General features: G+C 40.4%; 1 protein-coding gene across 6 annotated transcripts in view; it reads left to right on the top strand.

Moving 5' to 3' along the window:
• Nucleotides 1–269: 269 nt before the first annotated feature.
• Nucleotides 270–16974, top strand: part of fam131ab (family with sequence similarity 131 member Ab) — a 34080-nt gene continuing 17375 nt past the window's right edge. The window contains exons 1-3 of one of the 6 annotated variants that reach the window (XM_088612107.1): nt 906–1024; nt 8241–8380; nt 15734–15827. In XM_088612107.1, the coding sequence (XP_088468233.1) occupies nt 994–1024; nt 8241–8380; nt 15734–15827 (265 nt within the window). In that variant the 5' untranslated portion in view covers nt 906–993. Of the gene's footprint in view, nt 1025–8240; nt 8381–12336; nt 12563–13303; nt 13502–15294; nt 15458–15733; nt 15828–16974 lie in introns of those variants that run through there. The other 5 variants (XM_088612125.1, XM_088612129.1, XM_088612137.1 and 2 more) reach the window with 5 other exon arrangements.

Here is a 16974-nt window from a genome sequence, read left to right as displayed (position 1 = left end):
GTTGTTCTTAAGACTGTGATTTATTGTTCTTAACAGCAGTTTTAGATATTAGTTGTGGGATTTAAAAAAAATATTTAAAGTGTGACTTCGTAATGTATTCATTAGTAATCCACAATGTTAATCCACCCCGTCATAAACACCAAAACATTCGACACACGAAGGGACAAAATCAAGGAGAAAATAACTTCATACCATTTTCCCCCTCCTTTACCAGTTATTTTTCTTTCCCTGCCTCTTTTGCTTCTCTGTCTCTCTCCCTCTCTCCCCCTCTACTTCTGTTTCAATGAAGGGCAGAGCAAGGCAATGACTCAGACCAATCAGAAGCGAGTCCTTTCTCAGGAAAAATCCTCATAGTGATTTATAAACCCGTTTCCCATGGCTTTAGACTGACGAACGCTGTGCCGTCTCCTTCTCCAAGAGCGGCTGTTGTAGCGCACACGCAGAACGCGGGGCGGTCAGAGGCGAGACCCCAGGCTGGTGTGTGGAGTTCACCGGAGTCCTTCAAGGGAGCGAGCTCAGGGATCACAGCGCGCCGCCGCCAATGCTGCTGCTGAACCCGTCTTTGCCAGCGCTGTCTATCGGCCGTGGTGCTGAAACCACCGCGTCGACCTTTCCCAGGGTGACGTAGCTACAAAGACTGAGCAGCGGCTTTTTAACACTCCGGCAAGACACACAAGAGGTTGAGGAAGAAACAAGCGAAGGAAAAGGGCAGTTAAAAACTCCCCCCAAAAGGTGAAATAAAAATCTTACGCCTCAGATAAACAACAAAGCTGAGAGACTGACTGGACAGTTTTTAGCCCGTCTTCAGCTGGTTCCTAGCGTGCGAACACGCCGCCTCCTCTTCACAACTCACAGCAAGATCTTGTGGGGAGAGAAAGAGACACACAGAGAGAGACTACGTGTCCATGAGGTACGCTGGGAATTGTTACCAGTCTGGAAAAAGGGTTAATGTTTCCAAGTAGAAAAAAGTAAAAAATAAAATCCCATCCAATAATGGGCTGTATTGGCTCGAAAACACCTATTGGTAAGAATGAATTTGTTCTTTTTTAACTTAGCAAATAATTTTGTCCTCTGTATACAATACTCGTCTCAGAGAGTTGTACATTTATATCGGAGAGGTGTCTTTTTGGAGCTCGACGTGTTATGCTTAGGGATGTCATCTCTGCGGCTGTTTGTTCACAATCTCTCTCCTGGGGCGGAATTCAGACAAACCCAGACGCAGCATGTGTGAGAACCGGCTGTGGCAGACGTGAGGTTAGAAGGTTCGGCTTTGTTAATCCTAACAGCTAGAGTCGGTTATCGGGAGCATCTACAGGTTTGGGGGGGGGGTTAAGCAAAACGAGACGGTTTCGACTCTTCTGCCGATAGCGGACAACCGCGCTTGTGAAACGTATTTTCAACAGTTAATCAAGGCAAAGACATGAGCCATAGTAATACCGTCTGCCGTATGTATGTCCAGCGCTTTCCAAATATGATGTTTTAAATTGCTCCATCCCAAATTAGAAGAAAGCCAAGCATGGCTATAGCTCAATGCAAGTATGGGTCTTATCAACGTTATTATGTTTTAGTGCGATTATCCCAACACTGATATTTTTACTGTGCATCTTAAATGCCATTGGTTGATGAATGGAAAGAGGGCAAAGACAGATATAGAATCGCTTGTTCTGGGTGAATCACAGTCCATTATTATGCAGCTGTGGTTTTCGGTTGCCAAGATACAAGGTTCTATGATTGCCTGCCCAAGTCGATTTGACTTATTTTACGTTCGAGTCAGTTATCATTCCATTCATCGTGAGATGATATCACCGTTCCGAATTCTATCAGGACAACATATGTCTTTTCTCCATCACGGGTAATTTATTTGGCAGCAGGAGCATGTAAACGAAAAAAGAGAAACACAACGTATCGCACAGGTTTCGTACAGTATTTAAACAAGACATAAAACCCGCCATCAATACATATTGCAAAGTCAACACACATATATGTCTTCCCTTTATTGCTTTAATCATTAACCTTTATATACTCATTTCAATACGAATGACGTATCAGGGTTGTATATAGTGCTTTCGGTCGAATTGCAGGAGATCAGAAAGCCAGCATGCTCTATTTGACCTGAAACTGCGTCGTTTTAAGACCCTTACATGAAGACTTAGAATTACCAACAATGGACCTGGTTCTCTGCAGAAAGCATGCTTCTCGACTGTCTGTCATTTCCAATCAAGCAAAGCTTGTGGCCAGATCACCGAGAAAGTGTCAATGCCTAAACACCTGTGGGTGAACAATCAGCTTGTGCATGTCCACGTTAATAGAAAATGTCCAAATATTCGTGTGCATGTGTCTGGGTTTTGCATTGCACGAGCATGTGAGCTCCCGAGACCATTAAAGCCTTCCCCCACTCCACCACCCGCCACACAGTCCTTTTTCTCCTAGTCTTTAGAAGAGACAATGGTGTTAAATATCATAACACAGTAGATTGTACAATTAGTTTAGCTTCTGGAGTGTACGGCGGTCTTTAGTGGCCAGGCGCCTCAGTACTGACATGAAACATTGATTAATAACACACGATGAAATACAAAATACAATCAGACTTGATTTTCAGGACAATAGTACAGTTATGACTGGGCAGTATCATTTTTTAGTGGAATGTTCATATCATGACAGCTTGTATTTGTAACAGCTTCTGTTGAACAAAGCTTTGTTACGTAAAAATATGCTAAACGGCGTCCAATCAATTCCTAAGACTTCCATAGTAATTAAGAATTATACACAATGCGTTGTACACTGATTTTTATTGTTTAGTTTAGTGGCTGAAGATTAAATGTGTGCCGAAATCTAACGAAAATACCGATTAAAGTGTAAAGTGCAGAAATACTGCGTGGTCTCCATGTCTAACTCGTGTACTCACTTTTGAATTGCGTAGGAGCCCGGAGACTACAGCTGCAAGTGTATGTTACAGAATAGCAAGATATGTCCATAATGTTACAGGTGAACTTTTAGGGTTCTTTTCAAAACAATATGTTATGTTGAATACAGTATATACATCTAAAAATAATCCGTGTTGTTGTTAACAACAGTAACAAAGTAGTTAAACTACTTGGATTAAATGTGCAATGACTATTTCGTTACAGACTCCCGATACTCCGTTATTGAGAAAATGCCATGTTGGCGCGCTCGGCAAGTTTCGCACTTTCATAAAAGAGCAGCTACTGGTGAGCTGTGCTGGTCTTATCAGTGGCACAGTGACTTTCCTTTCTTGTTTCAAATGAGGCTGATGCTGTTGAAGCGCTACACGGATTTAACACTGTTTCAAATCCTGTTACCGTCTTCTAGTTATCATTAAAAGGTGTGGGGCAGTTCAGAGTGACCCAGTTTTTCTATTTTTTTTTTAACCTGATGTTAAATTGGAGTTTTCAGAGAGGACTTTTGCCATTTCTATGGCAACAGCAGGAGCACGATCAGGAACCCCTGCAAATGAGAGAAATGCTGTTCGTAAAATATGGCTAGGTATCATATACTGTACAATAGATTCAAAGGAAAACGGGCTAATTACAAGCGTGAAACACTAGGCTTCCGTATGTCACTGTAGCGATCTGGACCAGTACAGAGGGGAACACCTCGCTCCAATTACTGGAATCTAATGCCCGGCCGCCCCGCAGTCTCAGACACACCGGGCGCTACGGCCACAGAGCGAGTCCGCCAAACTCGTTAGCGTTGAACCCAAGCCTCCGGTAACAGGGGGGGATTAAACCGTGCAGGGTTGACAAAAGAACCAGCTCGGATTATGTCAAACCTTCTTGACTAAACGGTTTAGCAACGCTTTCTCGTTCCTTGCCTTTACGTGACGTCATGCCTGGTTTACCTTGTCCCTGTCTTCCCCGTCGGCTGCTCGCTCCTTTCGCCGCTGCGGTGTGATCCCGCACAATGGCACCTGCCCCAGCCTCCCGGCAGATGTGTCTGAACAGCGAGCAGGAAGCTGAAATTCTACAAAGGAGCGGAGCTAATGGATTATATTTGTGATGTTATCTTATTTACTTAGCACGCCACAGGAAAACAATGTATTTTGCTGAAAGTCTCTGACACTACACGCCTGTTGATATAACAGGACACAGAAAAAAATGTATTGAAAACGAACAATGAATCTCTTTTTTCTCAAACATCTGAGTCAAGATATATTGTACATAATATACGCGATACATGGTATTTTATATATTGAGTATAATATATTATACTTTTATATGTTGCCGCAAAGCACAAGACGGTTTTGCTTTTCAGCACTGTGAAACGGTCTGCGCCAAATAGTATTCAAACACATTACAGATATACACATATAATATATAAATAATCATATATTCAAACACATAGACCTACTGTATGTATGCAAATAAAAATACAGGATACAGGCAATGGACACGGGTAATTAATTTCATAGGGGATTTGTTTTAATAACACCAGCAGATTATTTTAAAAAGCTTATTTTATATAGGGTTATATAATAATACAACTAATAATACAACTATGTGCTCTAAAACGCATTTACTAAATGGAATTCAGAGAGAAAAGGATGTGTGCATATTTATTGGTAGCGCTCGGCAGTAGTTAAGGGCTAATATTTGTGTTACTGACTTGCTAATTTTGAGCCACACAGTCGTAGCAGCAGATCGATGTGTTGCCATAGCGACATGAATTGGAGGCAAGGGGACGTGGGAGCGATGCGCTGGGTCTCAGCGTGCGAGCCGGGATGACTCCGAATCCTGCCGGCGTCGCGCGGGCAAAACAGCAAAACCTCCAGCTGAGCGTTTAGCGACAAATAAAGCTGTGTGCTAAAACAGACTTTTACAGGGTGCTCTGCATCACTCTATGTGCTGTTTACATACTTTTCGTCCATTGCAATAACAACTACAGCTTTTTTCTCCCAATTAGTCCATAATTCATTGTAAATTGCTCACAATTACTTAGCAAAATCAATTGTACAATCTTGAAATACAGCAACAATGGTAATTCTTACACTTGTACAGCTTTTTTCTGGACACTCCACTCAAAGCACTTTACACATGACGGGAACTCGACTCCACCACCATCAATGTGTAGTGCCACCTGAATGATGGGACGGCAGCCATAGTGCGCCAGTATGCCCACTGTACATCAGCTTTCAGCGGGGAGGGGATCAGAGAAATGAAGCAACTTTATAGAAGGGGACTATTGGGAGCCCATGATATGTAAAAGCCAATGAGAAATTTGCCACCACTACTCTTTTCAAGTAACGCCCTGGGATTTTAATGACCACAGAGATTTGTGATCATGGTTTTACATCTCATCTGAAGGATGGGTCCATTTTTAATGGAATAGTGTCCCCATCACTATATTGGGGCATTAGGGCCCACACAGGCTGCGGGGGCAAGCACCCCCTACTGGCCCTACTAACACCACTTATAGTAGCAGCTTTAGCTTTTACATTGGGTCTCCAGACCAGTTACTGGCCAGGCTCACACCTGTGTAGCTTCAGTGGGTTGCCAGTTGTGAGTTGCAGGGTGATATAGCAAGGGAGATTATTGTCTACTCGCAAAGTAATGGGGGTAAAAGAATGACTCATTGCAACACAAAGTTTACAAACTGTTTACTGTGTGCATTTGGTTTTGTTATCATACCAAAAATGCCTTTAGTGGGACTAGAAAATACAATAGTTCCTCTTTCTCAGCAACAGAAACCCTATCAAATCGAGCATTGGGGGTGGATAATTGCTTTACTGTGCATATTGATTGCATATTAGAAGGAGAGCCGAATGTCTAACCAGACAGATCATATACTGTGCCATATCTTTATTAGGAACATCTGTCACAGCACAGAGTGCCTGATCAGGCCACCGGCATGAAACAGCTGGATAATTCTATTATTTTATTGGATTGTGCCCTAGCATTTCTGAACCAGTATGTGGTGTGGTAAAAAAGCATCTTGGAATTTTAGAGGCTGTTACAGTTTTAAAATACACTTGACAGGCAGTTGGAGGAAAGTGTTCAAAAAAACAAACAGGAGCTCCTTTTGAAATAGTGTAATCTATTCCTTATTTTTGTTTTTTAATTGATTGTAGTTAAATAGAAAGGTAAGTGAGAGGAGGTAGATAAATTAACTGAGGACTATTTGTCTCTGACTTACAGACATGGATATTTGTTATATCCAGACATAGGTTGTTTGTGATGGTAGACAGACAAACTATCAAACATTTGCACGTTGCAACAAAATGAGAATGTTAGATTATTTGCTGAGTGAATCCACTAATCTCTAGGTCTATCTTGGAAAGCATGGGGCTGTTCGGCAGCAGTAATGTCTCTGCGCGGCATGGTGTCTGAGTACAATAGATTCAAACAGTAAAGGTGTAATTCTTAGACTAGCCTGTGGCACACACCACTGCAAGTCACCTGCATGGCAAAGCATGACTGAGCACAAGAGAGCACGCCGTCCTACTGACCTTTCCTCTGGCTCTGCCCACGCGGAGTCAGCCTCTTCACTGACCCCTTCCACAGGAGTGTGCTTTGCAAAGTTTTTCAGTTTGCACACCCCTTTTACGTCATCTTGGAAAACCTCATCTAATCAATAATAACCCACACTCCCAAGGCTTTTGCGTACAGGAATTTCCTGTGCAACATAAAAATATGTACCATTTTTACTGGTGATGCCTAAAATGATCTCAAAAGGTTTTAATTTGAACCTATGATTTGCTCATGAAAACATTTCAATTGTTTTGCATTTACTGTTTAACTGTACCAGTTGTTATGTGGCTAAAAAGATCATTATTTATTTACTTGTTTGCTTAGCAGATGCCTTTATCCCAAGTGACTTCCAGTATCCATACAGTTCATGTTAATAGTATCTAATTAAGCAATTCACAGTATATTTAGTTAATGGTAATAACTGAGAGCTCGCTTGGAATAAAAGCTAGGAGACACTGTACAGTAAACCCTCGGTTTAACAGACTTTGCTTTAACGGACATCAAATTTAAAAGACAAAATCTGCTAAAGGAAATTTTAAAGGGAAGGGAATCAGAAATTATACTAAATTATACAAGCAGTAACTAGTTCAGAGAACAGGCTTGGTTTATTTTTTTTAAACTAGGGCAAAACAGAAGAAATAAAAGTATAAATTAGATGTAAAATACATTTAATGTACAATATTGTTAAAGTACTTGTTAAGTGAAATACCTGGTTTGAAATTATTTGAGTAAAAGCGTGTACATAACATGACACAATACTCTATACATTTACAAAAAATAATTGAATTGCAATATTGTACACTAAAATGAGACAAATCTGTAAGAAAGTTCAGTAAAGTATAAAAACTAAAACAATAAATAATGTCTTTTGTACAACATACCTTTAAATAGGTCTACAAAGCATGAATCAATGCTGTCCAATGAAATTAGTGTCAGGATAGAATTGCTTACTGTGTTGTTTGTGTTTCCTATGCTTTAGTGATTTTTAAAAAACAACAACAAGTTTTTTGAAAAACATACACTAAAATACTAACCATATAAAAAAAGTTATTTAAAATGCACAAATAATAAAACAAGGTAAAAATAAATACTAAATGAATTTTAAACAGATGAATATCAATGGTGCCCCATAAGGCTGGGTCCATTGGCCGGTGTTGTTTGCATTTCATATTGTTTTCTGAATTTTAAACAATACATGTACGAAATATGAAATAAACACCTTGTAATTTTATTATAAAAAGGCACAGGAACAATTTTCATTGGATGTGTTAAAAAATCACTTGTTAATAAAAAAACAATTGTTAAAAAATAAACCAATAGATCCAGAAATATTTTTCTCATATAAGGGTTTACATTGGGAAAGAAAAACTATAATTCGTGACTTATTAGACATCCTTCAATAACAGACCTCCAGCCTTCCTCCTGTCAGTCCATTAACCAAGGGTTTACTATAGTCCCAAAGCCCAGACCGAGGAAACCGTTTCTGAAGCATTGTCGTAGCACCTCTTACTGTAATTCTTTCAGACAAACCTGGAATTCTCCTCCTCACTCATTTTGGTGGATGGGAAATCAAAGTAATTTTTCCTGCATGAAACAGGGAATTACAGATTGTGTGGCTTCTATGGAAGGGCTGATTTAAATGACGTACATACATGTATAATATATTAGCAGTTACATATACTATGTATTGGAGGGGGTGTGGAGGGAGATGGAGTTTACATGTGGCAGCTGAACTGCATTGTCTTTCCCCTACAGTGTCAGTTGACAGTACTTTGCGTGTGGACTGGAGCCCAGCGAGCTCTTTCTCTGACCTCTCTCTCTTGGGGAACACTCGGACCTGTGTCATGCAGAGACTTTTGCACCAGACATCACTAGGCAGCCAGGACCATGCTGAGGTGCTGATTTTACTTTTGAGTCGATTCTCCCTGTTGTACAATTTCTAAGAGACCAGTGAGACTGTGTATTGCTGCTCAGACCTGCTCAGAGAAAGTGTTCTGTTTGTGTTGACTGTGGTTTTTGCAAAAAAGGTGTGTGCAGTTGCTGAGCAGGGAAAGGACACACTGGGTTCAAAGGACAGGGCTTGCAGATACAACAGTTAGCCAACTAGATCTCAGAGTCTTACAAGTAAAATGACTATATCAAATAAATGATTAAGAGACATCTAATAACTAAAATCATAGTGATGGTGGTGGAGAGTAAGTATGAGTGTGATAAAATCTTTTCTGTCCTGCACAGACAAAGGAAGAGGCTTCCTCACTTTACTTCCAACAGCTGTGATTTTTATGAGCCCACAACCTACCGTTTGTTATCTGTTAACACTTTTTTTAATCCCAGAAATGAAACACAATCTGGGCTGCTGAACGGCAGTTTTCCGGGCCCTTGCTTCAGTGTGTTCTAGTACCAGAAAGGGAATTTTGTCTTGTGAAAAGGTAAACATGCAGGAAAATAACTAAATGCTGCTCTTGGCATATCTTTTGTATACTGTACCTGCTTCAGAGACGTGACACTAAAAGACAGAAAACTAAACAGTTTGCAGGGCTGTATGCAGCGAAACAGAGAGAAGTTAGGAATAAGTCCATGTTTTTGTTTTTCATGTTTTACTAATGACCAATTTAGCCACAGAGTATTGCTATTGAAGAGTTATTCCGCATGGGTTCCTAATTCCAGTTTTCTTCAGCAGTCAACAGTTCACGATTCTTTAAATCATACCTCTTCTCCAACTGATAAATATTCAAGTTTTAAATAGAGCTTCTTAATGTTTTTGCATTTAATTGTTCTTGTGTCCAATTCAAAACAGCTACATAGTTCTGCTGCTGAGACCCAGGCATTCCCTTTTTGGGGGTACACCTCAATTTTGTTTTGTCCCAGATAAGAGTGATGTAATTACATGACTATGATCAGAGGGTTCCACACTATCATTAGAAACTAATTACCACCTCATTATGTTTAGGGAAATACTCATAAGAGTACACCCTTTTAACTTAGTCACCTCACAACATATATTTTATCAATAGAACATACAGTAGAAATAGCTAACTGATAGTACAGTATTTTTCTTTTTACTTTAAATATGCTTGTGTATTTAAATACTACCTCGACATAATTTATTAAAATTAGCTTTCTGCAGTAATGACAGGACTAGGTTGGCATATTTTAATGTCATTGTGATATACATGATATTCAATGAAAACTGGTCTAGGAGGACAAGTTTTCCCAGAGGACAGTATTTCCTACCATTAATATAAAGATTTGGGAATTGTAGTTGGTGAGCTTTGGTTTTCACTTGGTTGATGAGAGCACATGCAGCATATGGTTTTTGAATTTGGCTGAACTGGAAGTTAATTTCAATGTTCGAAGTCTCTTAAATGGACATTATAATGATTTATCAGCCCCAGTCCATTTCCGGAATGCATTAGTCAGATTTAATCAATCCCTCACTATCCCCGAGCTCCAACTCTGAAGACCATATTCATGAAACTCCTGACACCACATTAACCTAACACTCTATTTTATTCTAATTTAGAAGCATCACATTAACATAAGACAAGGTGGAAATATTTTTGATATGCTAATTCGGTAGTGCCAACTGAAATGTCCTGGATTTGTAACTAGACCAGTGTCTATTTGTTTTCATTTTCCAAGAAAGGATAAAGGAGAGAAAGAGGTGGCACGTGAAAGGTGAGAGGATATAGTGTCCGACTATAACTGTGAGGGTTAATCCAGACATCGCACTGTGAAGAGCCACAGCTGGAGGCACACATGAGATCTGCAACCTCACTCCCTCTCCTCTAAAGAAGAATAAACCCTACTGTATGAGATTCCTTGTAGAAGGATGGATCTATTGTAATCCTCCAGATTGTGGTGGTTTGCAAATAGGATTTTTGCTGTAGAGAAGTGGCCATCTTCTGATGTCTAGGTAAGGAACATTGGCAGATCACTATATGACTTTAACCTGACCAAAAACCTCTGCTGTACTGCTTTTAGTCACTAGACTTCGCTTATGTAGACGGCCAATAACTAAGAAGATTGGAACTGCAGTGGAATGGGAGATACAGTTGTTCACCCTTGTCCTAATGGATTATCTCATTCCATTCACAGCCTTTATGAAATCCAATCCATTTTCTGTTGAATCCAATTTGCAGTATATTTTGCTAGAACAAATTAGTACAAAGAAAGAAAAGAAAAACGAAGTGGATATGCAGCCAGGCTTGCCGAGCTCACAACAGATGCTTCTCGTGATGAAATCATATTTTATGGCATTTTCTTTTTATCGCACAGGCGCATTAAAAAAATCACCCGCCACGCGAATGTTGCTAACAGCAATTATGGGAGCATCTACCACAGCAACACGTTATGCCTCATCAGTGAAACCTGCTTCTCAACTTCGTGTGCCTGATAAAGCCGTTTATATTCTTAAGCGGATATCTGCTCAAAACCCTGCCCGGCGCTGAAAACTAGCGCTGAAAGACTGTCAGCCCTCATCACGGTGCTTTTTCGTCACCAAGTCTCAGCCTGTATCGGCTTCTGCACAGACAATTCGCAAGCAATATATCTGTAGCACTTCAGGTTCGACCGGGAAGCTAACCACAACATCGGAATAGATTTTAAAGCCAAATTTATATTTACAGAGACGCACTGAAATGAATAAGAACTACTGCTGCAGCTACTGCTGCTACTACAACAGGTGCTATTTCCACCACTAATAGTAATAACAACAACAAAAATGGAAATATTGGAAACATTATTTAAGCAAATAATATAAGTTTGCACCTTAAAAAACAACATGTTTCAGATTCCTGTATTCTGAAACGCTTGTAACAGAGGATGAAAACCGTTACTCGCCCATCCCGCAGTCTGGCATGCTAGTGAAGAAGGGTCAAACTCGGCATAACACGTTGAACAACATTTTTGATTTACATTTTAAATAGACTTGAAGAGAAGATGGTTTGTGCTGTTGGTTATTGCATTGCTTTGCTCTCTTGACTTTGGGAGAAGTTAGCCTGCAGATAACATTGTTTTCCTTGAAGAGTTACCACATATTGAAAAGGTTCGTCATCCCCTCCTATTTCTCTTCTCCCCTCTGAACCCTTATTGCTTCCTGTTATTTTATTTAAACTAATGTCTTCTAATGTTGCATTACACCGTGTAGCTTTTCCAGAGAACAAAAAAAATCGTCTTCGTTTTTTCGTATTTCCTTCAGGGAAATTAGGCTGGAGTTTATTTTGAATCAAAGAAGAAGAGAGACAATTTGCGCTAAGGGAAGAATGAAATCCATTCTGTCAATAAAAAAGCAAGATAAATCAAAGCGGTCAAAGTGAGATAATATGATGAAAGGACAATACTGTAGGTGTGTGGGGGTGTCCATTTGTTGTACGACAAAGCCTTCTGGGAAAATAAGATCGCCTTGGAGGGGACCATACGGCAACCAGGCGGTTCGCACGTTAAATCTAATGAGGATCTTCTACAAAAGTGCATCAGTCCGGCAGTCCGGAGCCGCTTAAATCGAACTAGCCATATGCTTGCTTACCACTTAGTTTAACATAGCCTGTACGATTAGGAGCTAAGACTTAGAGGGGCTGACTGGCGTCTGCAGTACAAGCGAAGCACTGGTACAGTACTTGCTGCAAACCGCCCTTCACATGTTGAACAGGCACGATACACAAATTACCAGTAGTTCGGTATCTGAACCGTGCAGACCTCCTAGTTACAGCACACAGGTCTTCACGTCCAAGCGGCTCGGGGAAAAAGAGACTACCGAGGAGATGCGAAGGGAGTTGCAGCAGGCAGCAGTAACCACCCAATGTGCCGCATGTTACGTCATCTGCAAATCACTCCGCGTATCCTGGGAGAAATCATTCCATGGTGACGGGTTGCTATAGAAATACACCTTTCGCATAAAGTTGGGAGTCACAGACATCCGCTCCACGGCGAAGCCGGGAGAGAGGGAGACAGCAAAGCAGGCGATACGGCTACGTGGCATGTTCGCTAGGAGGGACTGTGCTTACGGCGTTTCGTCTATGGAAAGGCTGCTGTTTTCGGATCGAATCAGTGGTGTGGTTGCGGAAGAAGTCTCTGGGGTATCTCAAAATTACTACATCATTACCTAATGTGCTGTATATACCGAGTTAGACTGGTTTGTGGTGAATGTTTGTGCTTGACAATGCTTGCATGCTGCTTAGAAAAAACGTGTCAACAGTACGAGTTGTCTGAAGAAGAGTAATCGGAGCCCCCAGAGCTGTCCAAGTGCTGAACCGTGAGGCGCATCTTGCCCTGCCTGCCTGTCTGTTGCAGCTGGTGTTGTTTGTGTTGTGCGGTGTGCTCTCGCTGTGCACAGGCGGCTCTTCACCTCCTTATACCTCGCAACGGGCCGTGTGAGCCTGCAGGCAGGGTGGAGGGGGTCCACTTCATGAAATAAACAGTGGTCGGAGAATTATTCCACACTATTTCATAACAATTACATGTTATGCTGTGATTCACTGTCCTTAAACGGTACCTTCGGGTACCACGTGGTCTCTGTTGTTCTTCAGGTCCCATAAATATATTCCTCTCTGTGATCGATGGATCCCAGTTCGATGTAAATTGTTTTTATCGTTAAATCACTGCCATCTCAATCATGTGAGTAGTCTACACTAAACACCGAGCCACAGGCGACCCTGTCATATGAACCGAATAATGGCAGCTTGAGCCCTTTTTGCTCTGTTCATTAGACCGTACGGCGTGTTTTATCTCCCGCTGGTCAGACTCCGTCTTTACACGGAGCGCTTTGAAGACGTCATAAAACATGTTTCTCTGCTTCTGTCATCTGCTCTTTCCGGCAGCCTTGAGCACCTGCGGCAGCGGAAGAGGTCCACTTAAGTCACATCAGCGGGGCTAGTGTTGCCTGGCAGCCTGTCTGTCCGAAGTACGCGCCTGCACTCGGCACAACTACGTGCAGATCTGTGTTAATTTTCCGGAACAAAACGGAGATCGTCCTACCAGAATGCACACGCTGGTAATCCACAGTTCGGCTTTCCAAGGTGCGCCAGATATGCTCCACCCTTGAGGCTACAAAGCATCGTCTCAAGTCTTAAAGCAAAACTTTGACTTTATTTGGTCGAAAATCAGGTTCTCGGATTGTATTGAAGCATGATGTGATTTTAGCAGACGTGTGGGGGGGACGTGTCCTGATTTTTTTTGTGCCCATAGCTGTAAAAAGAGTGAACATAGTGTTCTCCTTTAAACGTCTCTTACAGCAAGGTTAATAAATTCAAATAAAAAAAAATGTTTCTCCAAAACTATAGTTTAAGGGAATAATAATAATAATAATAATAATAATAATAATAATAATAATAATAATAATAATGACCATTTGCTTAATTGGGAATTATAAACTTTTCATTAACCACGTTTTCGTTTAAGATGTTAAGAGGGAAACAACAATTAAAGTGTTTAGCAGCTTGTCCGCTTCTGAGCCACACGTGTGGGGTTCCCTGGTGAAAGAATCGTATTCCAGTCTGATTTCTGGGATGCAGCTGGTATGAAAATGCGTGAAGGCGTGACGTCAGCTGCGCTAATACGCTCACTTTCCACAGTTTCCCCTTCTGTTGTTGCCCCGTTAGATCTGACAACCCGCCAAGTGTCTCGTGTCTCGGGTCTCTTGAAAGATGCAACTCTGGTGTGATCTGCGATGTGTTATTTTCACTGCTGAAGAGAACGACAGCTCAGAAGCTCGTCCCCTTACTGACATGTCTTGTTGTTTCCTTTTTCTTTCTAGCGCGTCTTTTCCTTGTTTATTTTAATGCAGCTCACGCACTGTGTTCCCTTCTACAAAGGCGTACAGTCTTCCTGCTGCGATGCAAATATATACATATATGCATCCATTACTGTTAAGATAGGCGCGGAAGCTTTTAAAAAAATCAAATTAATGGCATCACTCAATGAATTTCTTGTTCCCTGCTGGTGCATTGATACAGTCCACTCATGGCAAGACTTTCCGAACTTTCTGTCAATACAGTTCTGCAGTTATGTGCATAAAACAATAAAATAGCAATGACAATGCCAACAGTTATCATCACTGATGTTGTTCTGGAGATAGGACCTTAATCTTATAAGTGTACAGTATAAACATGCATTTCAAATATTCCTGATGACCACCATGAACTGAGTGCTCTTGGCTCATTCTAAAGTTTTTGTGATTTATTAACTCTTTCTGTCTGGTTCGTCACAGCCTCATATACAGACATACAGTAAATGTGATGGTGATGTTCATCACAATTAGTATTTAATTCTGTTTACTTTTTGTGCTTTGGCTTTGCTTAAATCCAATTAAACAAAGTCTGCCGCGACAACACTCTCTGAAAACCCTGGGTTTGTACGTTCCTGGTTTCTGGAAAGATTTGGAGTGACTGTATGGAGATCTGATAGAAATACCTACTCAATTTTATCCCATTTCTACTTTAAAACATCATTAGAGATAAACATGACCTTTCATCTGCACATTTCCTAGGATTAAAGTTTTTGATTCTTTGGAGCTGCATTCTCCTGCAGTTTTTCTTGAGGTTTTAATGGTAGGTGCCCCTGAGTGTCTTAAATGGTAAAGAGCTCTACTCTGAGTGCAGGAAGGGCTGTATAGTAAAGAGACTACCAACATGAATTTGGTCAATGTTGTTTCACCACTACAGCCAGGATTTGTCAGCAGAAGATAAACATTTTGACTGAGCATTGCTCAGGGGTACAGCTCATTTGAAATTGGTCAGTGTTTTCTCAGTTTCATGAACAACATTGATCCATTGTAGCTTGCCTATCACCCATTAGCCTGTAACATAATGAGTGTACGCTGCTTCAGTCCTCCTTCCAAAACCTCAACCTTGCTGCTTATCCAATGTAGTGTACTGTGTGTCCAAAGAATGCAGCAGTGACATTTAGAATTATAGATCCCAAACTGAGGCGCGTATAACAAGAAAAATAATTGGGACATCTAAAGGAAAAGAAAGGTGCGGAAAACATACTTTTTATGTTTGATTACATCTAATGGAAAATATTCACTCAAGGGATTCAATAAAATACAGAATTTGCTATTCTGTAATATGAAATGTCTTCTTTTGCTTATAATTCTGTCTATGTAAGTAGTATTGAACTAAATCTGTCCATCTAATCTATGTCTATTGATTCCCCTTCTCCTCTTTGATTGTATTAGAATGGTGCATGGTGTGTGGAGCACACAGTTTCACAAAGACCCAATTCTAAATATGCCTCAATGTCTTTTGCAGGTAAATGTTGAAGACACTGTCGAAATGCTACCAAAATCAAGAAGAGCTCTTACAATTCAGGAAATTGCAGCACTGGCCCGGTCATCACTACATGGTAAATTCCTTCCCTTCTTTAAACATGTGTTTGAGAAGATACATCTCAACTATAGTCTCTGTGACTCCTGTTTTTCTTTTACTTTCATTCTAACAGAGCTCTCACCTGTTTGTTGTGAATTTAAAATACTTTTCAGTACCTAAAAGGTAGATGATTTTGAGCTTTAAATGTTTAACATGTACCTTGCATATTAAGTAACTGTCAGCTCACTATAAACAATAAAGACACCAGTGACATGGACCAGTTGTGTTAGTCTTGGGGTTGTAACTAGCCAGTGGCTTGGGTAACACCAAAGTATTCCTTGCAGGGTGGCTATTGGCATACAGTCACCATACTAGAACGTATTTTCAAATTGTATTCAGCTACACGCACATCACCTTCTGTGTCAATGTGGCAGGCTTTTGATCCATCCATTGGTTAAATATTACATTTTTTGTAGTACCCAGCATCTCTTTACTTATTTTACTTACTACAGTGTTAGAGACTGTACATTTTATGTTCACTTTACACCATTCTAGGTTTTTAAAACATTTAGTCAATGAACAGTTCCATAAATAGTTTAAGCGTTTATTATGGATATTTCCCCCTTATAATTAGGGTACTGACTTCAGTGTGCCCAGCTGGTCTATGCATCCCTCTTAATGTTAAGGTGAAAAATAAGAGGAAATTTAATTTAAGGTCTGGCAAATGACCAAATATGTGCAGTAGAGCTTCTACCTGGACTGCGGTAGAATAAATACATGAAACAATTAAAGAGGGGAATGCTTATATCTTAATTTACCCATCAATTTTGCATGCTTGCACAATAATCTGGTTTTAATATCTTGGTTTTATTGGCTACAGCAATATCTTTTCAAATAAGGAAATATGAAAATGCTACACATGTGCTGTAAAGCTCTCTCTTAATGCTTGTCATACATTAAAAAAAACCCAGCACTCAAAGTGTTTATGTTTTCTTTCTGAACAATGAGCACATGGTTGTACTTAACCATGAAAATAAATTTCATTCAAAAAAAGAGAAGAATATAGCAAAGGGGCCAATTTGTTTTGTAAAGAACGATTCCAAAAGCTGAATTAAAATTAAATTAAAATACACGCACGGTAAGTCTTTCTGATGTGGCAAAGGGACTAGCAGCTGCTTGAGTGC

Source organism: Lepisosteus platostomus, chromosome 2, assembly GCF_059453375.1.
Source record: "Lepisosteus platostomus isolate fLepPlt1 chromosome 2, fLepPlt1.hap1, whole genome shotgun sequence".
Classification (NCBI taxonomy): Eukaryota; Metazoa; Chordata; class Actinopteri; order Semionotiformes; family Lepisosteidae; genus Lepisosteus; species Lepisosteus platostomus.
The sequence above is the reverse complement of the archived record's forward strand: the minus strand, read 5'-3'. Positions and strand labels throughout refer to the sequence as shown.